We start from the raw sequence: 26861 nt of genomic DNA on the forward strand, positions 1-26861 counted from the left end.
GAGTTCTGTTGTTTATTTGCTGTGTGTCTTTTGACAAGTCAATCAACCTTTCTGGGCCTCAGTTTCCTCATCAGTAAAATGAGAATATAGCAGAGATTGCTAGCATCCAGTAAAATTCATGCTTCCCTTTCCATAGCATAGAGTTGTCCTTGGATATGGTTGCCCAGCCAGTAACTACATTTCCCAGCACCTCTTGCATCTAGGCATGGCCATGTGACATGCTTTCACCAATGGCACGAGAGCAGAATATTCCCGGCCAAGTTATTTAAGTATACATCTCTACCTGCCCTTCTTCAGTCTACATGTAGAAGATTCCAAAGCCCCAGACAGTGGCAGAGCTACAAGCTGGAAGGAACCCTGGGCCCAGAATCACACCTGTCAAACGGAAGCACCCATTCTGGACTGTTCTGTGAATGAGAAATAAACTCCTATTGTGTTAAGTTACTGAATGTGTCGGCTTTATTTGTTACAGCAGCTGGTATCATCCTAGCTAATATAGGGGTTCATCATAGTCCTACCTCCTGTGGTTATTGGGAGGACTAAATACGATAACGCATATAAAGAGCCTGGCACAGGGCCTGCTACACTGTTACACTAATAATTATGAATACCTATTGTCATTACCAGTAATTATTATGTTATTTATCATAGATGAGACCTACCTCCCTACAGGCTTATTTTGGGGCCCACTGGCTGTAAAGCATTTCATGGATGTGGTCTTCACATGAAATGATAAACGTGTGGTCTGATCTCGCTGTGTGTGCGGGGTAGTTTATGCAGAGATGAGACGGCAGGATCATGTGAGCCCTTGGACCCAGCCATGCCTGAAGCCAGATATTCTCTCATATGTCTCTTTCACTCAAGCCAGTTTGAACTGGGTTTTGTCACTTGCAACTTAAGAATACACTCACCTTAAGTGTAGCTCTTGTAGTGCAGGGAGAGGGAGCAAGGTATCCCCCATCCCCTTGATATCTCCCTCAAGAATATCCCAGCAGTGTCTGCCTGGAGGAAACCCAACACCCCATACTGGGCCCACCCCAGGCCCTGTACCTTTGTCTCATTTCCTGATTCAAAGAAATAATCTTAAAAGTGGCTTTAGTACCCTCCTCCACACCCTCCCCACCAAAATATAATGAACGGCAGGAGACCAAGTAACAAAGGCTGAGATGTCTTAAAGGATACCTACAAAACACAGAACAGCAAAGAGGAGGAGTGGGACAGCCGAGAGGATGAGCAGCCAACGCCAGCCCAGGCTGGGCATCACAAACACAGCCAGGACAACCTCGAACACTGTCCCGATGGCCCAGAACACCTGGCATGGGAGAATGGGGGTCAGTAATGGGGCAGCATTGGTCAACACAGTGAGCAATTTCAGGATCATTGTAGACAACGTTATCCATGTTGGTAAGGGGGTCCTTGGGGGTCAGGAAAGTCAGAATGGCCATCACTTCTCCTGTGGTTCATATGGTTGGGCCAGGGTCTCCATGTTGTCTATCTCCTGAGGGTACCATCCACACTGTATGATATTTGCATGGTGCCCACTGGAGTGTGCAGTGTGGCAGCTCTGGTTAAGGAGATCAATATGATCAATATTGTGTGGGGCCAGTAGAGTAGTGGACACATTGGTTTTTGTCTACTCACATCCATCTCCCTTGCCCAACAGTGCCCCGGTATCCTTTATCAGAATTGTCTCTCCCCTGTGGGGCTGAATATCTTCTGTCTGTTTCTCTGAATCACATTCCTTCCTTTTCCACCTTGCTCTTTGTATGGACTGCATCCACGGTCCCCCTGTCCTCTGGCTTCACATTGGGTGCAGCCACACAGAAGATGGGGAGGAAAGAGGGATTCGGGTGCTTATTCCTCTGGTTCCTTCTCTGCAGGGTGGTCATGCGCTGGCTGCATCCCTTAGTTGAAGGTCACAGCTCCTTTCCAAGAGCCTTTGCCATACAACTCTCTCTCTCTCTCTCTCTCTCTCTGTCTCTCTCTGGGCTGCTAATTACTCTCTCCCTTTGCCCCTTCAGGGACCTTATAAATAGTCCCTTTATGAAACCCTCTTCAGCCAAAGCAATCTTGAGGGAAAAAAATGGAGCTGGAGAAATCAGACTCCCTGACTTCAGACTATACTACAAAGCTACAGTCATCAAGACAATATGGTACTGGCACAAAAACAGAAATATAGATCAACGGAACAGTATAGAAAAACCTGAGATAAAGCCACGCACCTATGGTTAACTAATCTCTGACAAAGGAGGCAAGGATATACAATGGAGAAAAGACAGTCTCTTCAGTAAGTGGTGCTGGGAAAACTGGACAGCTACATGTAAAAGAATGAAATTAGAACACCCCCTAACACCATACACACAAATAACCTCAAAATGGATTAAACACCTAAATGTAAGATTGGACACTATAAAACTCTTAGAGGAAAACATAGGAAGAACACTCTTTGACATAAATCACAGAAATATCTTTTTTGACCCACCTCCTAGAATAATGGAAATAAAAACAAAAATAAACAAATGGGACCTCATGAAACTTAAAAGCTTTTGCTTTTAAGCAAAAGCAAACTATAAACCGCAAAGGAAACTATAAACAAGACGAAAAGACAAACCCTCAGAACGGGAGAAAATATTTGCAAACAAATCAACGGACAAAGGATTAATCTCCAAAGTATATAAACAGCTCATGCAGCTCAATATTAAAAAAACAGACAACCCAATCAGAAAATGGGCAGAAGACCTAAATAGACATTTCTCCAAAGAAGACATACAGATGGCCAAGAGGCACATGAAAAGCTGCTCAACATCACTAATTATTAGAGAAATGCAAATCCAAACTACAATGAGGTATCACCTCACACTGGTTAGAATGGGCATCATCAGAAAATGTACAAACAACAGATGCTGGAGAGGGTGTGGAGAAAAGGGAACCCTCTTGACTGTTGGTGGGAATGTAAATTGATACAGCCACTATGGAAAACAGTATGGAGGTTCCTTAAAAAACTAAACATAGAATTACCATGTGACCCAGCAATCCCACTACTGGGCATATACCCAGAGAAAACCATAATTCAAAAAGACACATGCACCCCAATGTGCATTGCAGCACTATTTACAATAGCCAGGTCATAGAAGCAACCAAAATGCCCATCGACAGACGAATGGATAAAGAAGATGTGTCACATATATACAATGGAATATTACCCAGCCATAAAAAGGAACGAAATTGGGTCATTTGTAGAGACGTGGATGGACCTAGAGACTGTCATACAGAGCGAAGTAAGTCAGAAAGAGAAAAACAAATATCATATATTAATGCATACATGTGAAATCTAGAAAAATGCTACAGATGAACCGGTTTGCAAGGCAGAAATAGAGACACAGATATAGAGAAGAAACGTACGGACACCAAGGGGGGAAATCGGAGGTGGTGGCGGGGGGGATGAATTGGGAGATTGGGATTGACATATATACACTAATATGTATAAAATAGATAACTAATAAGAACCTGCTGTATAAAAAATTAAATTAAATTAAAAAAAAAAGAAAAGAAACCCTCTTCAAATTATCCTAATGTGAGTATGTTGTTTCCTGCTGCAACTTTGAGTCTACAACCATTGTCCATTCCAAAACATCATCCTTCATCTTCTCCATCTGGGAGCCCCCAAGAGCCTTCCTAAATCCCCTTTCGCTTAAAGTAACCACAGTCCATTTCAATTGCTGACAACCAGAGGGACAGTCAAAATGGCTAACAATTTATAAACTGACCAATCAGAGTGTACACCATACAGTATTGGCCAATCAGAATGAACCCTGGTCACACGCCTCCCCCAACCCTCACCAGACTTTAGTTGCTGCATCATGGGGAGCTCTAGGGAGTCCTTAGAAAGGACAGCGTGTCAGGCAATGAGGGCCAGTCAGGGTTCAGGATCATCTGGCAGATGCATTTCAATATTAAACTGGTTCATCCATACCAGTGTGGACCAGCTGACTACCACCCTGATTGGTCAGGGGTAGACACAGTCAGGATGGTTAAGTTGGGCTGTGGATCAATATTGTCATGTAATCATGGTGATTAGGGATAGTCGTGACTGTGGACCTAAGTGTCCACCAGGGACAAATAATACTGCCGCTGCATGGAGGAGGGCTGTTGGGCAGCTATGTATTTGCCCTGAGATCTTCCAGATCATGGTTGGAAAATGGGTCACAGGACCCTGGCAGAGGGAGGGCTTGAGAGGGACTGGATGGTCCAAGAGAGTTTTAAGGCAGCCTACTGGCCACAGACGTGGCCATGAATAGCGATCTCACACAAGACACGAGTCAATCTGGTGAGGCGGGCAGGAGTTTGGTCCACTCAAGCTACAATGTTCAGCACCAACTTTCAGATAAAAGTCATTTCTAGTTCAGGAAGGACATACTACCTGCCTGCTACCATTTTTTTTCAGGGGTGGTAGATTGAATTTCTTGTCAATGGAAGAATTTATCCATATTGCAAAACAACCATGTTGAAATCAACATACATGATCCATTTAAATCCTTGCATAATGGATCTGTTATATTTTTCTTAAACTCCCTTTCCTTGTCCTATGGCTCAAGAAACCTGGGAATCTCCTGCTCAGAGACTGAGGAATATCCAGAATCCCAGACCATCCTCCTTACCTCAATCAGCAAAATACACTTAGCTCTGGCTTTCATGGGAAGGAACTCAGCATACAGCGTCACCCTGGGAATGCAAAAGACAGAAAGGGCATTAAGGTCGGGACTGAGTGGGAAGATTGCTATGGTCTTCTGAATTTCTCGGCCAACTTTCCTCCAAGAGTGGTCTGTGGACCACTTACATCAGGATTTCTGGGGATGATGGCTAAATATTCAGGGTCCATACCAGACCTTCAGAAACAGACTCTCAGGGGTGGGGTCCTGGCATCAGCATTTTTAACCAACTTCCCCCCGCCACCCCATGTGATTCTCAAATTTAATACCTACTATCACTGAGCATTCCCCAAAACCCAGTAAATGTAGGTGAAAAAAGAGTGGTGGGATGATGGGCAACTTCAATCTAGAACCGTTCCTTAGATTTTCCCTATCACTCAAGTCCTGAATAGTCTTGGAGTAGGGGCCTTTCATACGGCAGGATGCCCCTCATCCCGGGTCCATCTGATGTCTCCCTGTGACTAGACTCAGCCCATGTCTTCTTGGCAAGAACCTCACAGAAATGATGCTCAACTCTTCCCAGTGCCTCACACTGGGGACATGACATCAAGCAGTCCCATCATTGGTGATATTAACTTTCATCACCAGGTCAAGTTTTCTGATAGATATTTCCATCCTAAAGTTATCAATTTTCCATTTGTGATTAAGAAGTACTTTATGGGGGAACATTCAGAGATTATGTCAATATCCTGCTCCCCACAGAACCTCTACTCACCAGCTTTAGCATTCCATCTTTTGACTATTTCTGCCTGAATCAACCACCACTATGATGACAAACTGTATTTATTATTTCCATAACTCCTTCAACATTTACTGGTTGACATTCTACTGTAAGGAATGTAAGCTTTCTTTTCTCCTGTCTCATTTATCTATCCATCCATATATCTATCTACCTACCCACCTATCCATTCATTTCATCAGTATGGACTTGCGGATTCCTGTTTTATTCAATGGGTTGTAATCCATTACTGTCTTTATTATTTTGATGCTCAGACTGTCCCAGATCTGGTCAGCGGAAGCCCTTTCAAGATGATTCCTATGTCTTTTTGACATGTCTCCATCATTCCTTGAGCTCTTTCTTACTTTCTTGTACAAAAAGATGTCCAGGCTCATCTAGTACTTTCTTTGCCCCAACCATGGGGTCAGACATTTTTCTAAGAAGTCCTGGTTCCTTTTGGCAGAAGATGGTGTTTAGAAACCAAGATCTGAGTGTTCAGTGTGCTCATTGCTATGGGGGTTCCCATTGCTTCTAGGCCCTCCCAGTGGACACAGCTAAGAGATCTATCATCCATCCATCTATCTATCTATCATCTATTCATCCATCCTTTCTCTGGGCGTCTCTATTTCTCGCTCTCTCTCTCTTCCCACATGCACACCATACATCTATATCTATTTCAATACCTGTGTATATGTATTTTTAAAAACAATGAGTTCATACTGATATTTTCAGTACCAGTCCAACACTTTAGGATTCTTTCTAACCTTTAAATTTCCAATTTCTTCTTCTTCCATGCAATTTTCTTTTCCAACATTGAGAATTCCATGTCTCATTATCCTCAAAATATTTCCCATCTACTCCATCAATTCACTTGTTTACTCAATGTAACCAATGTCGCAACCATATTGGCTGCCTCCTCCATCTACCTCCACATCCTCCTCCCCTCCCTTTCACTTGCTCAGCTAATGGGCATGCTGGGAAGAAAAGGAAACTTCTAAACTACTCCCCATGCTCCCTTCCATTGTGCTAGGAAGATAAGCCCTTCTCTTTCCCCTCACCTCCCACCTAAGCCAGACAACCGAGCTACTAGATGACCTCGTCTTACTTACTCTCCTGGCTCCTCATAAGGGAGGAGGGGTAGAGGGAGGCTTATTTCCATTAACCCTTTTGAGGCAGGTGGTGTATCTCGATCTCCTGGGATCCCTTTACTAGATCATGGGGCCCATCTATCTGATGCTGCTTCTAACAGCTCATACCTGCAACCCTCTCTTAGGATTGCTTTTGAGTAATTGGAGTGGCCTCGCCACAGAGATATCTGGGAGTTATGCCCTTTCTCTCCAGGGCAGGCTGAAGACTAGTGTTGGGTACAAAAGGCTCATTCCCTGCCTCAAGATGGGACAGACCCTATGAGACAATGAATACTCCAGCTCCCTATGGGATCAAGCTGAGTCTAGATGTCACCTGAAACCACATCCTTGCTTAATTTCTTCCCTTCACCTTTCTTGCCTCTTTCACTCTTTTACAGGATCCTCCTGAGAGCATTCCCTGAATAAATTACCTGTACAAAAATCTCTGCCTCAGTCTGTCTACTTCTATGAAACCCAACCCATGACACCTTTCCCTGCAAAGCATCTATCTTTTTAAATGTTGGCCTCAGCAATACCATTAAGATCTAGAAATAGTTCTATCACTGGTAAAAGTCTTTCTTAGGGTTATGATAAAAGATGCCTCTGTCCAGAGAAGGAAGAATTCTCAGGAGCCTCAGAGGGATAGCTAGGGCTTTAGTAGTTCAGCTATACTCTATGTAGAGAAAAGCAGGGAGAAAAAGTCAATGTCATTTAGTCTTACTTCCCAGTGCGTTTTAGTAAATCCTCTCTGTTTTGGTGTTCTGTCTCTCTCTTTCTCTCTCTCTTTTCTTCATCTCTCTCTTTCTCTCTGTTTGAACCCCTATCTGAGATCATATTCAAGAATTTTGAACCCTATTTTTATTGACTTTATAAATAGTATTTCCATGACATTTTAAATCCTCTTACACACATATATTCTATCATATTCATGAACCATATTTTCCTTAATAATAGCTACCTTTTATTGAGGATCTACTATGTGCCCAAACATTCTTCTAGATATTTTACATGAATTATCTCACTCAATAAATGCTGCAAGTCAATGGGGTAGGTAATTATAATTCCCATTGTGTGTGTCTATCTTTAATCCCTATTTTCATCTTTATATCTGTGTCAGATAAGTTATTTGACCAGGATCACGTAGCTAGTAAGTTGGTCAGTAGAAGAGCCAAAATTTTAACCTAGGTCTGTCTATATTATGCAGCCCATCACTCGCTTCCCTATTTAGGTGGTTTCACAATTATAAACAATACTTCAATAAGCATCCTTCGTCTTAAATCTTTGTTTGCATGTGGTTTCCTTAGGGTATATTCCTGTAAAAGAATTTGAGTCAAAGGGTACACGTTTTAAGGCTTTTGATATATATCATCAAAGTGCTTCCTAAAAAGTTGTTCCAATGTATAGTCCTACAAGTGCCTCTCCAACAAAAACCATGAGGAATTTCATTCACTCAGCTCTGAGAATGGAGACCAATTGCAGTGGTTGTAAAAGATTACAGTGATTACCATGAATGACTCGGAAATTTTATTCTGTTCTCCAAATGGTGTGCTTATATTATTTTTAAAACATCAATACTGATAATAAAATAGGAAGCATGTTTACATTTTCCCCACCAAATTAAAATCAAATTACTAACCATGAAAAAAATGTGCAGTAGCATATTCTAAGGGCAAAGCTAACCCTGTCCTTAGATGTCAAGGATTTGTTTTTATAATGAACTTACAACATGCAGTCTTTTTTTCTTTTTTAGGCACAGAATTAGTACATGAATGCATTCTCATTGTAAATAACTTAGCAATATGCAAGAAGACAGAGTGTATGATGAATTTTCCTCTTCCTCCTTACCCCTGCTTCCATTCCCCTTCCCCAAAGCCATGACTAATAGCAGTTTGCTTTGCAACCTTCCAGCCCCTTTTCTATGTAAATGAATATATAAATTTAAAACTGAATAGACATTTTTCCAAAGAAGACATAACAGATGGCAACAGGTGCATGAAAAGATGTTCAGCATCACAAATCATCAGGGAAATGCAAATCAAAACCACAGTGAGCTATCACCTCACACCTGTCAGAATGGCCATCATCAAAAAGACAAGGAATAAGCGTTGGCAAGGATGAAGGAAAAGAGAACCCTCGTGCACTGTTGGTAGGAATGTAAATTGGTGCAGCCACTACGGAAAACAGTATGGAGGTGCCTCAAAAAATTAAAAATAGAACTACCATATGCTAGCAATTCCACTTCTGGGTATTCATCTGAAGAAAATGAAAACACTAATTCAAAAAGACATGTACATCCCTATGTTCATTGCAGCATTATTTACAGTAGCCAAGATGTGGAAGCAACCTAAGCGTCCATCAACAGATAAATGGATAAAGAAGATGTGGCATTTATATCAATATATATATATACACAATAGAATATCAACCACAAAAAAGAATGAAATCTTGCCATTTGTGACAACATGGATGAACCTAGAGGGTGTTATGCTAAGAGAAATAAGTCAGACAGAGAAAGACAAACGCTGTATGATTCCACTCACATGTGGAATCTAAACACCAAAACAAATGAACAAACATAACAAGACAGAAACAGAGTCACAGATACAGTACAGAGAATAGACAGGTGGTTCCTGGGGCCGTGGGGAGGGGAGGCGAGCAGAGAATTAGGTGAAGGACGTGAAGAGGCACAAACTCGAGCTGCAAAATAAATGGGTCACAGGTATGAAATGTACAGTATGGGGAATATATGCTGGAATTAATTATATAATAATAACAGTAATAATAAATTTAAACAACAGAGTATCTTTTTTTCCCTTCCCTTCCCCTCTCTCCCTCCCTCCCCCTCCTTCCCTCCCCCTCCCTCCCCCCTCTCTCCCTCCTTCCCCCCCTCTCCCTCCCTCCCCTCCCCTCCCCCTCCCTCCCTCTCTCTTCCTCCCTCCCCCTCCCTCTCTCCCTCCCCCTCCCCCCTTCTCTCCCTCCCCCTCTCTCCCTCCCCTCCCTCCCTCCCTCCTCCCCCTCCCTCCCCTCCCTCCTCCCCCTCCCCTCCCTCCCTCCCTCCCTCCTTCCCCTCCCCCCTCCTTCCCTCCCTCCCCTGCCTCCCTCCCTCTCTCCCTCCCCTCCCCCTCCCTCCCTCCCTCCCCTCCCCCTCCTCCCTCCCTCCCTCCCTCCCTTCCTTCCCTTCTGCTCACACATGCAGCATACTGCCAGTGCTCCACCCATACAAATGCCCCGATTCTCACCACCTCTGGCTATGCCAGTCCACCTTCCAACTGCCAGCACTCGCACCTCTTCCCTGAGTGCTTTCTCTGGTCATTAAAGCTTGCTTTGCCAACCCATGTGGCAGACCAGAAGTGCCAAGGAAGTCAAACTTCCCAGGAGCAGCTCTTAACAAATGACAGTTGCCTCGTCCCTCGAACGGGACAGTTTGGAGGATGTGTTGCAGTGTCTCCCAGAGGAAACTCCTTGCTTTTGAATTTCTGTGTCAGGATCTGCTCCTGATAAGACAGTCTGGAAATCTTTCCATAGTAATCTATGTAGAGCCACCAGATTATTTTTTAATAGCCGTGACCTATTAATTAATACTTAGATCGTTTTCAACTTCTTGTTTTTGCAACCTATGCCACAAGGAACATCTTTTCCTGTAACTGTTGTGCCCCACGTCTGGCCATTATTTATAGCAGTTCATGATGAGAAAGAGTCGCTTCACCCAAAGTATGGGGATTATTACAATCACACTGAAGAGCTGAAGAATAAGCGATGAAATTAGCAATGCCAAGCAGCAGCTGATACGGGCACAAACAACTACCCACTGCGAATAACCGCATTTACAGCACCTGGCAGTTAGAGGTTTGCCATTTGGATCACATGCCTGGGAAGGAAATGACCTGTGATCTCCATCTGGCATTTCTGCTTGGTCTTTGGGGGAAACAGCAGCGCCAAGGACAGATTTGTGAACCAGCTTATTCTAGGCACCAATCTGAAGCAACTTCTGAGACAGGTCTCAAGGCAGAACAGGTGGGCAGCTACCTGGGGTATTCATCTTTAAGAGCAGCTAAAACACTCACTCGTAGGATGCCAGGTAGGGCAGGCTTCCATCTCAAAGGTAAGTGGCATTTCTGCTGAAATACACAGCACCCTCTCCTGGAAATAATAAACCATCTGCCTTGGTGCCAACCTGTGTCTTGTATATTTTTTGTGAGGCAGTATGTGCAATTAGAGGTGATTATTATTTTTCGGTGCCTATTTGCATTTTCTAAAACAAAAATGTACTGTTTGTAATGATAAAGTTACATTTAACTCTTTTGCTTGGATTAAAGTCTCTTCCTTCTTGTGGGAATGTAAATTGGTACAGCCACTATGGAGATTCCTTAACAAACTAAAAATAGAGGTACCCTATGATCCTTCAATCACACTCCTGGGCATATACCCAGAGAAAACCATAATCCAAAAAGATACATGCACCCCAGTGTTCATTGCAGCACTATTTACAATAGCCAAGACATGGAAGCAACCTAAATGTCCACCGACAGAGGAATGGATAAAGAAGATGTGATATATTTATACAATAGAATATTATTCAGTCATAAAAAAGAATGAAACAATGCCATCTACAGCAGCATGGATGGACCTAGAGATTACCATACTAAGCGAAATGAGTCAGACAGAGAAAGACAAATATCATATGATATCGCTTATATGTGGCATTTTAAAAAAGGTGCAGGGCTTCCCTGGTGGCGCAGTGGTTGAGAGTCCGCCTGCCGACGCAGGGGACACGGGTTCGTGCCCCGGTCCGGGAAGATCCCACATGCCGCGGAGCGGCTGGGCCCGTGAGCCATGGCCGCTGAGCCTGCGCGTCCGGAGCCTGTGCTCCGCAACGGGAGAGGCCACAACAGTGAGAGGCCCACATACCGCAAAAAAAAACAACAACAAAGAAAAAGGTGCAAATGAACTTATATACGAAACAAAAACAGACTCAGAGACATAGAAAAGAAACTTATGGTTACCAAAGGGGAAGGCAGGTGAGAGGCTTGTGGAGCAGAGGTGAGTCAGCTGTGGCGATAGTAGCCTAGCCAGTCCCCATCCAACTCACCAGCAGACAAAAGACACAAGAGTAAAAGCCCTGCAGAGACCAGAACAAGCAAATGGCCAAACTGCAGTATCGTGAATTAAATAAATTGTTACCATTTTAAGCCATAAGTGTTGCGGTGGTTTGTTACAAAGCAAAAGGTAACTCTACATTCCACTTAAAAACCATCTGACCTTAAGCAAATCCCTCAGGATCTCTGAGCCTTAGTTTTCTCAGCTGTAAAATGGGGATAGTAGGGCTGTCCAATGGACAAGAAGAGGTAGTGTGAAGAGAGAGCTTAGCATGGGCCCTGCACCTGGCAAGCACTCCACTGACATTATTATTATCACCATCACTACTACTCTTACTGTTATCACCAAGGACCAATGTGAACACCTACTCTGAGGGAAGAGAGAAAAGAAAGAAGAAATAAAGGGAGAGGAGGAGTTAGAAAGGCAAAAATTAGGGCAGAGGGATGGGTTCCTTATTAACAATATAATTTCTATATGAATTGGTGGATGTTAGCTAAACTTACTGTGTGAATCATTTGCAAGATCTATGTCATTACACGGTACACCTTAAACTTATACAGTGCTGAATGTCAATTCCATCTCCATAAAACTGAAAGAAAAACAATTTTTCAATTAAAAAATTTTAATAATATAATTTGTATTTATACTAAAAATTTGAGTACATTATAAGGACTTGTGATTGTTGAGCTTTTAACAATTATATAGCAAAATCTTATTCACTTGGTTTTGTGAGATAGCACAACTGGGTAAAGTCCTTCTGAATGAATGGAAACTCTTAGTTCCATTTAATTACACAAAAAATATCTTCGACTAAATGTTTCCAAATAATGAACTTAGGGGAGCCATTTTTATAACTAGATAAGAGCTTTGCATAATTAAGACATGATTATTTTTATGTAAATAGCTGGCGTGAAAGTGCTGGGGAACCAGTGAGTCTCTTGGGTGGCTAAATATTTCTTCTGTAATTTTTTTTTGGGGGGGCCTCGCCACCTGGCATGTGGGATCTTAGTTCCCCAACCAGGGATCAAACCCGTGCCCCCTGCAATGGAAGTGCTGGGTCTTAACCACTGGACCACCAGGGAAGTCCCTCTTCTGTAATTTTGTTCGTGGTTTTTATTTGCCCTCCTTTTACTAACCGTGTGATCTTACACATGTTACTGCTTTAAAGCCTCAGTTTTCTTACCTGTAAAATGGAGGTAATCATATCTACGTCTTAAGGTTTTGTGGGTTTAAAATGGTCATGTGCCTGGAATGCAGTAATAGCTCAATAAACAGACAGAAGGGCTATAGCAGCATTAAGTAAATGAACAGCTAAATGGGGAGGCAAGACATTTGGTGTGTGGGGGAAGGGAGCAGGTAGGCAAGCTCAGAACACTCACGACATCAGGTAAGGGGGTGAAGGCCCTTCCAGCTGCTCTGTGTCCTTAATTTTATTTCCCTGGTGTCCTGTACTCTCTGCCTGAAGATCTCTTCCCTTCACAGTTTTAGGGGATTTTTTTTTTTCTCTCCTCTAGTTATTCTGCCATTGGAATCCCATCTGCTTACAGTCTTCCAGAGGTTCCTCAAAATTTCTGTTCTGCTGATAGCACCTTTTTCTTGCTTTCCAGCACTCTTCAAGATTTATTTCTTATACCTTTTATGACACTTCCAGAAAATGCGGAAGAAGAGGACGTAGAAAAGAGCGTTTCTCATGGCACCATCTTGAAAAAGAATCACTGTGCACATTCTGAATCCCTGGTTCCTTTCCCTTTCGTCATATGGAAAGAAAATCCAGGGGGCTGTTTGGAGGCTGTTCTGTTGCCATCTCCCCGAGCATCCCTGGGAGAGGAATTTAATGTGTACCTCTGTGATCTCATTCCTTCCAGTATGAGGGGAAAATGGTCCCCTAGTCAATGAATGGCTCATGAATGAATGGGACAGTGGCTATAGCTAGAGGAATTCGTGGAGTCAGGCCAGAAGTGGAGCACATTGGCCACAAGCCCCTGCCAGCCCAGATTAATGGACTTGGCTTAACGGCCTCTGCTTTAAGCTCCAGTGGTTTTTAAGCTCATCCCAGATCCAGGAGTCCATGTCAAATGCCTACTGAGCACAGCCCTGGAAGATCAATAATGAAAAAGGGAGGGAAGGATGGAGTTGAACTGAGAGCCTCTAAGTGGCAGACAGTCTGGATTTGTCCCTGTGTTAAGTCCATGTTCTCACATCTCCTTTCCTCTACATTTGTTGTTTCCATAATTATACACCGAGTCCATCGTCCATCTCACTGATGCCTGAGTCTCTTACCAAAGCCTTCAGCAGACGAGCTGCGTGCTGACAGTTTTTGAGTGTCTGCTAGCCACTGTCCTGGGTACTTCACATGTGTTGCCATTTAACATTCTAAGTGACCCATGGGGTAGGTATGCTATTATCCCCATTTTAGAGATGAGAAAACTGAGGTGTAGCAAGGCTTAATGACTTGCCTAAGGATGCACAGCTATTATGTGACAGGGCCAGGGGAGCCTGGTTTTGGAGCCCATGATCCAAGCACCCTGCTTCAGTATTAGCATCCTCCTGTGAGATCACCTCTCCCAGCCTCCCCAAACCGTGACCCTCCAGAGGCTCAAGAAGTCAATCACTGAGCTGTTGACCCTCGGAGGGCAGGGGCTGCGGTGGTGCCTCACCCCAATCTTCACCCACCAGAGCCAATCTTGCCATTTCTGCTGCCAAAAAGCCAGTCTGCCAGCAACAGAGGCCAACATGGAGCCCTCAGGGTGGAACCATCCCATGTCACTTGGTGGCGAGCTTTTTACATTGGACATCTTCCATTTGGGAAGAAGCAGTGATTCATCTTGACCGGAAATGGCACATATTCTGGGTATTGGTTTGCCTTTCCTGCCCACAGGGTCTCAGGCAGCATTATTATCTGAGGGCTTTCCAAGTATTTGACCCATTGACACAGGATCCCCTAGTGCATGGGACCAAGGGAGCCGATGCATAACAAAGGAGATGCAGCAGTGGGTATATGACCATGGAATCCACTGGTCCTTTCACATAACATGCCGCCCTGGAGCTGCTGGCCTGAGTGACGGAGCAGCCTTTTGTAGGTGCCGTGGAGGTGTCAGCTTGGAGATGATACCCTGTGAGGATGAGGCACTATCTTCTAGGACACAATATACCCTTAAATCAATGATTATTACATGGTGCTGTGTAGAAAGAAGACATGGTTCTGGAAATCTAAGAGTCGAAGTAGAAGTGGCCTTCATTGCCATCATTCCCAGTGACCCACTTGGGGGGATCTGTGCTTCCTCCATTCTGCATCTTCTAGGCTCTGTGGGTCTGGAGGTCCTGGTTCCCAGAGAGAATATGCTTCCACCAGTGTACGCAGCAAGAATCCAATAACTTTAAGCAACAGCTATCATCTAGTGACTTTGGGTTCCTTGTGTCAAGAAATGAGTAGCCACGAAAGAGAGTCATCATCCTGTCCCAGGAATTGATCCTAAGCTTCAGGAGGTGGTAGGATTACTGTTACCTACTTGGGTACCTAGGTGATACACGGGACATCGCTTGGTAATCCCCCTGCCCAGTCTTGGTGTTAAATGGACGGGCAGCAGCAATGACCTGAGAAGGGCGTGGTAACAAGGGGCCTCATCTAGATCAGCAGAGGTACTAGCCAAAGGGGAGGAGAATCTAGAATAGGTGGCAGAGGGCAGAGAATAATACACATCGGTTGTAGTCATGAGGCCAGCAGCCATAGCAGGGACTGTAGGTTGTCTCACTAGCCATCCTTTTATAAGTCTTTTCAGGGAAAAGACCAACCAGAATCCTGGACGAGCTGTTCCCAGACGGGGTGAACTTACTATACGATGCGAGCACATCCAAAGGGTCCAGGGAATGGACTGTAGTGGATGCTGTGATGCAGCGCCTGGATTCCCCCTTCAGGGCTGAGGCATACGGTCCCAGGAGTACTGCCTGCTAAGAGCTCAGAATTGAGGCCCTTGCAGGAATTGCCTTGGCCAAAAATAGCTGACTTCCCCAAGGTCATGTTCCCTCCTTGCGGACAGCCCACATCCAAGGTGGCTGATGTGTGGGTACAAAGGCCCAGCCCCCAGGCCTCAATTTGGAACAACCCTAAAAAGCCATCCCAGCTTCCGAACCCCTACAGGATTGGCTGAGGCCCCCATCAGCTGTTACAATCGCATTGCCACTCAGCTTCTCCCTCTGCCTGTGCCCGTTTTTCTCACTCCCTCACAGGTGTTGATCCTGGCCCCCTCTTGCACACAAATCTCTATCTCAGTCTGTTTCCCAGGACGCCAGCCTGTAACAGGAACCGTGCCTGTTTGGCTCACTGCTGTACCCCCAGGACGTAGCACTGGCCCACGTCATAGCAGGAGTTCAAGAAATGTTGGTTGAATGAATGAATAAACTAGAAAGAAACCACCTGGTCCTTGTGCAAAATTTTCCTCAATTATTGCAGTAGGGTTCCTTATCTCCAACCTGTCCAACCCATCACTGCCAGATTAATACTTTTAAAGTACCTCTCCTGCTCAAGAACTTTCAGTGGCTCCCCACTGTCTATAGACAATCCCTTTGGCCTGGGATTCAAGACCTTTAAGAAGCTTGCCCCGGTCTATCTGCCCCATCTCAGTTTTCAATTCTCATGTATCTCAGTCTAACAAGCTACCTGAACTGGACCATTAGCCTTCCTCAGACTCAGCTACGGCTTCCTCTTTTCATGAAATTCCCTTCCTATGAGATATCCTACATCTTCCCCAGTCTCCTCTGGGTCTTTCCAAATCCTTTTAATCCTTCATAGCAAGGCAGTAAAATGCAATGGTTAGAGCCCAGGCTCTGCAGTTAGAGGGAGTGGGTTCAGATTCCAACTCTGCCTCTTGTAGCTGTGTCACCTGGGGCAAGTTACTTTACCTCTCTGTGCCTCAGCTTCTTTATCTGTAAAATGGGGTTAATAATGGAATCTACCTCATAGGGAAATTTGGGGGATTAAATGAGACAATCTGGGCAAATTGTTTAGAACAGCACCTGCTCCTTAATAAACACCAAATATTGGCTATTAATCATCATCCTTGAGAGTGGGGTCAACACACTTTTTTTTTTTTTTTTTTTTGCCACACTGCCGCTTTCAGGATCTTAGTTCCCCAACTAGGGATGGAACCCAGGCCCTCGGCAGTGAAAGCGCAGAGTCCTAACCACTGGGCCGCCAGAGAATTCCTAAACACACTCTTTCTATGAAGGGCTGAATAGTAAATATGTCAGGTTTGCAGGCCATACAGTCTCTACTGAGACAACTCAACTCTGTTGCTGTAGCATGAAAACAGGCGTAGATAATACATAAATGTATGGTGCGGCTGTGTTCCAATAAAACTTTATTTAGAGACCCAGTAATCAGGTCAGATTCGGTCCACCTGCCACCACCTGCCAACCTCTGCTTCAGGATTCCCCAGTCTCCCAGGAGACAGTGACCTCTTCCTACAAGTCCGACTACTCTCAGCATCTTAACAACAGCAACAACAAAATAACACATAACTTACAGGTAATTAGCACCATCCCCTGCCTCCTGGTTAGGTTAGAAGAGGGTAAGAGGCAGCACGCAGTGTAGTTAAGGGCACAGATGTTACAGGCGGACAGACTCAGGTTCTTAGTTCCACCTGCAGCCTGTGTGACTTGGGCAAATGATTTCACCCGCTGAGACTCAGTTTTCTCAGCTGTAAAGTGGAGACTGCACTAATTCAACACGCCCCCGCAACATCTTCTGGGGCTGCTGTGCTGTGTCAAAGAGAAACGTCCAATCAATGCTAGCTCTATTATCTTTATTATCATTTCACATCTACGACCTTCCAGCTACCGTGTTGCTTTTGCTGTTGGTAATCATTATAATACTGACAATGACACCATTCTCTGGCTCCATCCAGAGCCCCTGGATACCAGAAGCCCTAGCGTATGTACCATCTTTGCACCCCTCTGAGGCCATGAACATAGTTGGCTGGCTGCCTGGCTGGGTGGCCAGAGCTGGGTCTTTACTTACGACTGGGGGACCCCTCCGATCCCGAAGCCCACCAGGCCCCGGAGCACCAGGATCCAGCTGTACACGGGCGCGAAAGCACTGAGGATGCCATAGTACAGGGTCCAGAGCACACTGATCTTCAGCCCCTGCGGAGAAGGAAGACACAGGGCTTCTCAGCATCTCCAGGTCACATGTCCCCTGCACATGTTCAAAGTCACCAATAGGGTCATGGTAAAGGGTGAGCCACACAGCCAAGGGGATGCTTGGGGTTCTCTGCATGGGTGGCACCCACCCTGAGGGGGTGTGGGGGAAAACTGTGGGTCATTCTTGGTTGTCCCAATGATCGGCATTTAACAGATACATCCCAGAGATGTTAGATGTCTCACAGCGCGTGAGACCTAATAAAGACTTATCCTGTGTCCCGCACCAGCTCGAATCAAACTTCCCACCCGACCATCGTGCAGTTGAAAACTGTGTATGGTTATCAGCGCCTAGATCTTCACTCTAGTTTACATATAAACAGGATTTTGGAAGGTGGGTCGCGTAATTTTTCAGGAATGCAACTTCTAGGTAAATCAAAGGAGGATACACTTTGTTTTATCCAGAATTTTACAAAATGGTTCATCATTTCCGAAAACCGTGTTGCCAATGGCAACGCTGCGTGTGATAGTTGAGTGACTGAGGGAACACTTCGGCATCTGTCTGCATTTATGGGGCTTCTATGTGTATCTATGAATAGATTGATCTGAATCTTATTTCAAAACGTCAGATATAAAGAAAAAGCATTGACAAGATTCCATTAAATCCAAACTTATTTATAATTGGGGCAAATAGTAACTACTTCCTTTTAGGATCTAGGCAGAGTTGTGTGTGAATATTTGCATACTGAAAGTAAATTTATTAATTACCTCCTTTAAAAATGTTCTCCCTTGTGTCATAGTTAGAGCATTATAACTGACTTTTTTATTATTTTTATTTTTTAATTTAATTTCTTTTGGCCGCACCACGAGGCTTGTGGGATCTTAGTTCTCTGGCCAAGGATTGAACCCCGGCCTCTGGCAGTGCAAGCATGAAGTCCCAACGACTGGACCACCAGGGAAGTCCCTGACTTCTTTTTTAAAACTGTGTAAGCAGCTAGGTTATTTTATCTTTGAAATTATTTCTGGATTATTAGGGGCACTATTAAAAATTTTATAATTTTTTTAAATAAAGGGGACACTGTAGGGAATTCCCTGGCAGTCCAGTGGTTAGGACCCAGTGCTTTCACTGCCATGCCCCACGTTCGATCCCTGGTCAGGGAACCAAGATCCCGCAAGTCGCGTGGTGCAGCCAAAAACAAGAAGACATTGTATTTGATGGGGTTGAAAACCACCTAGGAACACAGTACTGCAGGACAAACCTGGTACGTATTCCTGGAGTGTCAATGACCCTTAGAGACTGAGAAAAAATGAAGGGTGAATGTAATTGAAAATAGAGTTTTTATAACACAACCAACACCAAATGTACTATGGAGTAGAATGCAAATTTAACATGAATTTTAGACCCGCCACATGAGGTCTGAGCAGACCTCCCTCGGCAGCACTCTTCCTATATCTGTAGGGTTGAGCTCACCCTTCTGCCAGCTCCCCATACCCCCATGCTTCAGGGAGAAAGCGTGAGACATACTAATTTTAGCTATAAAATGAAAATGAATTAAAAGGGACTAGAGAGGGAATGTGGAGGTCTATCAGATGATTTCAGGTCTTTTGGAAAACAATTTTAGGTGGAAGAGAGAATGTTTTAAATAACTTTGCATCACCTTGCAAGCAGGCGATCTCCTTTTCATTTGAACCTTCACTTGTCTGATTACGCCCAAGAGGAAGTATCCATGTGGTGCTGGTCTGCCTTTCTTTTCTAAATTTATTTATTTATTTTTGGCTACATTGGGTCTCCGTTGCTGCCCGCCGGCTTTCTCCAGTTGCGGCGAGCGGGGGCTACTCTTCGCTGTGGTGCGCGGGCTTCTCGCTGCGGTGGCTTCTCTTGTGCGGAGCAAGGGCTCTATTCGCGCAGGCTTCAGTAGTTGTGGCTCATGGGCTTAGCTGTTCTACGGCATGTGGGATCTTCCCGGACCAGAGCTTGAACCCGTGTCCCCTGCATTGGCAGGCAGATTCTTAACCACTGCGCCACCAGGGAAGTCCCCCAGCTAGAATTTTATAACATTGTTTTCTTTGTATTTATTTTTGCAGATACTTCCTATTTAGTGCAGTTGCTATTGATTTCCCATTTAAGACTCTCTATCAAGTTTCCTTTTCAAAAAACATGCATTTGAGGATTTTAAAAAATGTTGATATAAAGAGAGATATTAAGTATATAAGAGAACAGGTGGAGCAGGAATTATTCAAGCCCAGGAAAACCTGGATCTATTGTAATAGTGAATAACAATAATAACTAATAAATAATAAAGCAACCTTTCTGTTCCCCTAAACCCAGGGCTATGATATTGGTACCTGCCACACATATACTTGGTTCCTTTCTTTTGGCTTAAGCTAACTTAATAGGGATTTTCTTTCTTGGAACCCAACAAGTCTTGAATCAGTAACAAGACATCATTAGCAGCAGAGAAAATAAAAGAACAGAAGGAAAACAGCAGGAGAAGAGGAGAGGGGAGAGAGGAGGGCACCCAGACTGGCACATGGCAGCCAAGCCTCTCTCACGGGGCTGCCCGGCAACTGTGCTATCCCAGTGAGGTCACCGGGTGCCCCGATACCAGGCAGCAAAGACAAGCAGGCTGATCTGTCCTGTCAGGTCATAGCAGGGTACAGCTGGCTCTGCATTTGCCCGTCTATGCCAGGGCTTTCCAGCTGCCCAGAAAATGAGGACTCAGCAACCATTTGGAAGTACTGTTATAGCTATTGCAAAAGCACCGGCAGTGCCAACAAGCCCCATCTAAGCACTGCTTGGGGACTCTGCAGAAATGTCCTTTGGGTTTCTCATGACCTACAGTTGTCATTCTACCTAACATCTGTTCTGCCTTTTAGATTGTTACCCCTCCCTCCCTTCCTCCCTCCCTCCCTTCCTTTCTTCCTTCCATATTTATTAAGCATCCTCTGTATACCAGGCTCTAGAGATAGATGGATAGATATTATACATTCATTAATTTGCTGATTCAGTTATTCATTCAACAATCAGCATGTATTGAGTGACTGCAGTATACCAGACACTTAGAGATACTGATATATTTTATTCAATACACAGGTATCGAACACCTGCTGTGTGCCCAGCACTAGAGGTACTGAAATGTATCATTCATTCATTCACTCATTTGTTCACTATACATGTATTGAGCACCTGTTGTGTGCCTGGCAGTTGAGGTCCTAATATACATTATTCATTCATTCACCCATTCACTCTGCACACATTGACAGCCTACTGCTTGCTAAGCACTTGGCTTTGTCCTGGGCTAGGGCAGGCCACATGACAGCCAGAGTCTCTGACTTCATGGAACTTTCATTTGCATTTCTTAAATCGCAGCCCCATCATTACACTGGATCCTCACAGTGGCCTGTGGAAAGACGTTATTTTCATGACCACTTTATGAATCAGCATGTTGAGGGCCGACGGAGCTGAGTGATTTGTTCAGGATCAGCAGAGTCAAAACTGGAGCCAGGATGTCTAATGCCCGAAGCTGTACTTGAATGAACCACTCCCCTCCTCCAGGATCTTTGACGGCTCCCCATTACCCCTGGCAGAGAACATACACACATGATGCAGGTGTAAATGCAGCGAGGACAGGTGAGCCTGGGTGAATGAAAGAGAACTTGCCCTGCCTTGCCAGCCTCAGCTCCAGACGAAAGCTACCATCACAGAGTGTGGATCCCAAGCTGCCGGATAACGCAGCTTTCCAAAAACCCACACCTCTTTTTACTTTTATGCAAAAATATGTGATGTTTGAAACGGAGGCAACTGATTCAAAATCCCATAAAGCATTGCATGGGATAAATCATACACATCTGGGGGCCACATTTGGCTCATGGCCCACCTGTTTGCCACCTGGAGCCTGGAAAGGCTTTCATCTTGCTGCCACTTGGATGCCAGGCCTGCAACCCCAGAGGAGCATGCTGATCTCATCGCCATGAGCATTGCTCAGTCTCCTGCAGGACTGTCTGGCTCAAGTCTCCTGGTACTCTCCAATCTTTCTCAAGCACAAGGAAAATAGTCACAGGCAAGGAAACCCGAGGATCTTCAAAATATTGAAAAGAGAGGCCCAGTGCCTGCCAGCCACCTCCTTTTCCTCCTTAGAGATAACGTGGTCCTGTAGCCTTTGAACTAGAGGATGACCTGATCACATTCTAAATCTTTTTTTTTCGAGTCCCAACCAAAAGTAGTTACCATTAATCACGGGCTAACCATGCATCTGTAAATACTGTTCTAAGTGTATTATATACATTTTCTTTTTTTTTTTTTCGGTACGCGGGCCTCTCACCATTGTGGCCTCTCCCGCTGCGGAGCACAGGCTCTGGAAGCACAGGCTCAGCGGCCGTGGCCCACAGGCCCAGCCGCTCCGTGGCATGTGGGATCTTCCCGGACCGGGGCATGAACCCGCGTCCCCTGCATCGGCAGGCGGACTCTCAACCACTGCGCCACCAGGGAAGCCCTACATTTTCTTATTTAATCCTCCCAGCAATCCTTTGAGCTCCTACTGTTGTCAACCCTATTTTGCCGATGGGAAAACAGGCTCAGAGAGGTAAAGCAGCTGTCTCAAGGTTACCTCGCTCGACAGGGGGCGCTACGTTATGAACCTGGATGCGTTTATCTCCATCTGCGCAAGGCCACACACCCCCAGTCGCCCTTCCTTTCTGCGGCTGCCACAAGCCCCCAGGCTGTATAAACTTCTGTAGGAATCAAAGCATTCTCGGGGCTTCCCTGGTGGCGCAGTGGTTGAGAGTCCGCCTGCCGATGCAGGGAACACGGGTTCGTGCCCCGGTCCAGGAAGATCCTACATGCCGCGGAGCAGCTGGGCCCGTGAGCCATGGCCGCTGAGCCTGTGCGTCTGGAACCTGTGCTCTGCAACGGAAGAGGCCACAACGGTGAGAGGCCCGCGTACCGCAAAAAAAAAAAAAGAAGCGTTCCACCGAGTCCTAACCCCACATGTGATCCTCCTGCAAAGTCACGCAGCAGACACCCTCACAGAAACCTCCCAGCTGAGCCAAGGAAGATCAGGGAGCTAAGAGGAGGTTCTCCGAGCTTGCCAAGACTCGCCAGCTGTCTGGCTCGCCTGCTGGTCCTGGAGGAGTTCTGGGGAAGCTTTATAATTAGAGCCGGATCCATCCTCCACGAGGTTGGGCCAGAATTCCATGCTGGGGAGAAGGAGGCTCTTCAATCTGGCGGCGCTTTCTCGCTCTCTCTCCGGTCACGCCAGCTTTATGTTGGGTGTGGTATTTAGCAAGCTGCTCAGGAGATCTGGAGGAACCCTCTGCAGGCAGCCCCCTCCAGGCTTCATCTATTTGGGGTGGATGAATGTTCAACTAATCAACTGAATTCCAGGGAATCGTTCAGTGATGTCTCCCAGCAGCCAAGGTCAAGGTGATGGATGTGAACTCTGGAGCCAGATGCACCTGCATTTTAACACTGGCCTTGCCATGTATTGGCACCGTGAGCTTGGCAAATAGGAAGGATAATGGAAATTGAAGAAACATTTCCTCTGTGTCAAAAGCTTTCTGTCACAAGGGTCATTTACTCCCCGTAACAGCCCTATGGGGAAGACTATTATTATACCATTGACAGATGAGGAAACTGTGGCACAGACAGATTGAGCGCCAAGGGGATGGGGGTGGGCACCTCCAGCATCTTCTACGTTCTGAAATGCACATCCTTGGGTCCCACTAGGGATATGTGATTTCAAGAGTCCACAGCCTCAGAGCAACATCTTCTCTTTGCCCTTCAGTGTATCCCTGAATTAATTAGACCCCCACCAAATGCTCAGTCAGCATAAGTTTTGCTACTTTGTCAATGCCATCACAAAGATAACCCAGAGGACACGAGCTTAGGAGAAGTTGCCTTACTGTTTTCCTGCCATACTGGTCTGAGATGTTTCCCCAGAGGGTAGAACTGGACATCATGCCGACAAAGACCACCTGTGTGGGCAAAGACAGTTTCTGTTAGATAATGACATGGAGACGTGGAGAAAAGGAACACCAAATTGAAAGTGTGACATCACACTCCTGTAATAAGAATGAAGCAAACTTTACTGAGAACGTGTTGAGATGCAAATACTAGTCTACATGCTTCATGTTACTGTTTAAGCCTCACAACAATCCTATGGGGCGGGTGCTATTATTATCCCCATTTCACAGATGAGGAAACAGAGACTCAGAGAGGGGAGGTCACATGGCCTGGGTCACACAAGTGTAAGTGATGCAGCCTGGGCTGGAATCAGGCTGCATGGCTGCAGAGCTAGTATTTTACCAATTTCTCACCAAACCCAAGAAATGTCTTATGGCTAAAAAAATGTTAAAGGTTGCAAGGTAGAGTTTGGAGGATATGAAAACAGGAGACAGGAGGTGAGGATGGGAGTTGTAAGCTATTAGCAAGAGACAGCAACCATGGAGTGCTCACTGTGTGCTGGGCAAAGTCCTTGTTCCGTTGTTAACCCTTGATCAGAGCAGATGAGTTATAAATGCTCATACCCATTTTATAGATGGGTAGCTTGGGGTTTAGAAGTTTCAAGAAACCTGCTCTTATCCCAGGGAGGAGAGGGTAGAGACAGGTCTTAAACCCAAACAGGCCGACTAGAGCTCTCTTCACTGTTCTATCCTTTCCAGAGCACTCACCAAGTGTCAGACACCACACTGAATGCTTTTTACATATGTCTTACCTAATTCTCACAGCAGCCCTAAGGAGTGGCTACTGTTATTATCCCCAGTTTACATATAAGGCCACCGAGGCCCAGAGACGGGAATGGCACTGCTTAGTGTGGTCTGAACCCAAAAGCATTCCTCCAGGCATGGCCTAGAGCAGAGGGCTCCAAACCGGCTACACAGAGGTGTTCCAAGGGAGAAGCAGATTCGGATAGTTTTAAAGGAATTCATTTCCAGGTCCTCAACTTCCATACAGATTCTTTCCTGAGAACAGGTTAGGGGTCTCACCAGTTCCCTCCTCCCTTTCTCAACCACCCCTCCCCCACTTCTCCCTACCGCATCCTCCCAATGCACCTCACAGCACATTGCTTTGAGGTTAAACCCTCCAGGATGCCTCCAGAAGGACACCAATGACACAGTTACAAATCCTTTCGCAAGTCATCTTGATTCCAATTCCATTTTATTATTATTTTTTTTAATTTTATTTATTTATTTATTTTTTGCGGTACGCTGGCCTCTCACTGCTGTGGCCTCTCCCGCTGCGGAGCACAGGCTCCGGACGCGCAGGCTCAGCAGCCATGGCTCACGGGCCCAGCCGCTCCGCGGCATGTGGGATCCTCCCGGACCGGGGCACGAACCCGCGTCCCCTGCATTGGCAGGCGGACTCTCAACCACTGCGCCACCAGGGAAGCCCCATTTTATTATTTTTAACCAAATTGCAGGAGAGCCTAATCAAGCTGTCAGCAAATTAGATCACTAAAAATAATTTTTCATAAACGACTGCTGTGTGCTCTTCAGCATGAAACTTGGAAGTTGTTGAAAAACATCAAGTGGCATTAGTTTATTGAGTTATTACAAAACTCCTTCAGTTTCCTCCCCCCAAAGTCTTTATATGTGAACAAAGCCTTTCATATTCATATCCGTTCAATAAATATGAAAAGTAGGAGTAGCCTAGTGGCTGAACCCTGTCTCATTTTAGCAATAAGTAATGATTCAAGAATGCATGACATAATTGGGAAACACTCCGTAGCCCTCATGAAGAGGTGTGTTCCTGATAAGGTGACTTATGTTTAGCAATTATTTATCAAAATTAATTCTATCTTGTTTTGATCTGTTGCTTATTACTAAAAATTATCATGATAACTTACTGCAGGAGAAAAATGTTAATACTCAGAGCCTTATGGTCTCAGAAAATTAAAAACAATAACTTAAAATGTCACAAAAACTATGAGAGGGTGACAAATGAAGTACTTTCAAGCATAATAAAACATTACATTAAGATAAACTTATATGGAGAAATGGAATGAAAATACCAGTTCAAGAAGAAAACAAGACAATGCAAAATTTCCAAATTCTTCTGAAGAGCTCATTCATGTTATTTTTACACAGGTGATGGTGGGTAGCAGATAAATATTTCAATTCCATTGGACACATTAAAAAGAGTGATATGGGACTCCCCTGGTGGCGCAGTGGTTAAGAATCTGCCTGCCAGTGCAGGGGACATGGGTTTGAGCCCTGGTCTGGGAAGATCCCACATGACGCCAAACAGCTAAGCTCGTGCGCTACCGAGCTTGCGCTCTAGAGCCCGTGAGCCACAACTACTGAAACCCGTGCGCCTAGAGCCATGCTCCGCAACAAGAGAAGCCACCGCAATGAGAAGCCCACACACCACAACAATGAGCAGCCCCCGCTCGCCGCAACTAGAAGAAGCCCACGCACAGCAACAGAGACCTGACGCAGCCAAAAATAAATAAATAGATAAATAAATAAATAAATTTTAAAAAAATAAAAAATGAAAAGAGTGATATGAAAATTTAATTTGAACTTTTAATATTTCAATACTCCAGAAATTATATAAGCTGCAACTATAATTTTAAAGTTTTAACGTCAATTTAAAAACTTGTGAGACTCCTGGGGGCTGCATAGTTTTTACACAATTCTTTTCTAGATTAGCGAGAGCAAAAGTGTTTGATGATTACTGTCTTGGGGTAAAGTGTGGCCTTAGTCACATGCTAAATGATATCCTTACATCCCGAAAGAGTCAAGCATCCCTGTAAACACCCGTTTTCCCCCATTCTCACTCTCCCAGGGGAGACCTAGGCACCGCAGAGTACTGGTTATATATCACAGTAATTACAGTAATCTCACACAGTATTGCCTGTGACAGCAACGATGGTCAGTCTTATCCTTCTTATGTACTTTATGCAGCTGAAGCAGCTCCTGCAGTGCCCTAACTTTTCTGAAGAAAACTTGGCCATGGAACTTCACTGCTTTACTAGTCCATGAGTCCAAACCTGATACCATAGGAAAGTGATCCAGGGCAGTAAGCTGGGGGCAGGGGCTCTGAGTCTGCCTGGCCTTGATTTCAATCCTGCCTCT

The 26861-nt window shown here is 45.0% G+C and overlaps 1 protein-coding gene across 4 annotated transcripts in view; it reads right to left on the bottom strand.

Annotated features, from left to right (window-relative positions):
• SVOP (SV2 related protein) overlaps positions 1-26861 on the bottom strand; it is an 83553-nt gene that overhangs the window by 30590 nt on the left and 26102 nt on the right. For 3 of the 4 annotated variants that reach the window (XM_079943584.1, XM_079943586.1, XM_079943587.1), the window contains 4 exons: positions 23688-23759; positions 17668-17792; positions 4659-4722; positions 1187-1312 (listed from right to left, as the gene is read on the bottom strand). In XM_079943584.1, coding sequence (XP_079799710.1) covers positions 1187-1312; positions 4659-4722; positions 17668-17792; positions 23688-23759 — 387 coding nt within the window. The remainder of the gene's footprint in view (positions 1-1186; positions 1313-4658; positions 4723-17667; positions 17793-23687; positions 23760-26861) is intronic. The other variant, XM_079943585.1, reaches the window with a different exon arrangement.

The sequence above is a fragment of the Stenella coeruleoalba genome (assembly GCF_951394435.1).
Source record: "Stenella coeruleoalba genome assembly, chromosome: 14".
Lineage (NCBI taxonomy): Eukaryota > Metazoa > Chordata > Mammalia > Artiodactyla > Delphinidae > Stenella > Stenella coeruleoalba.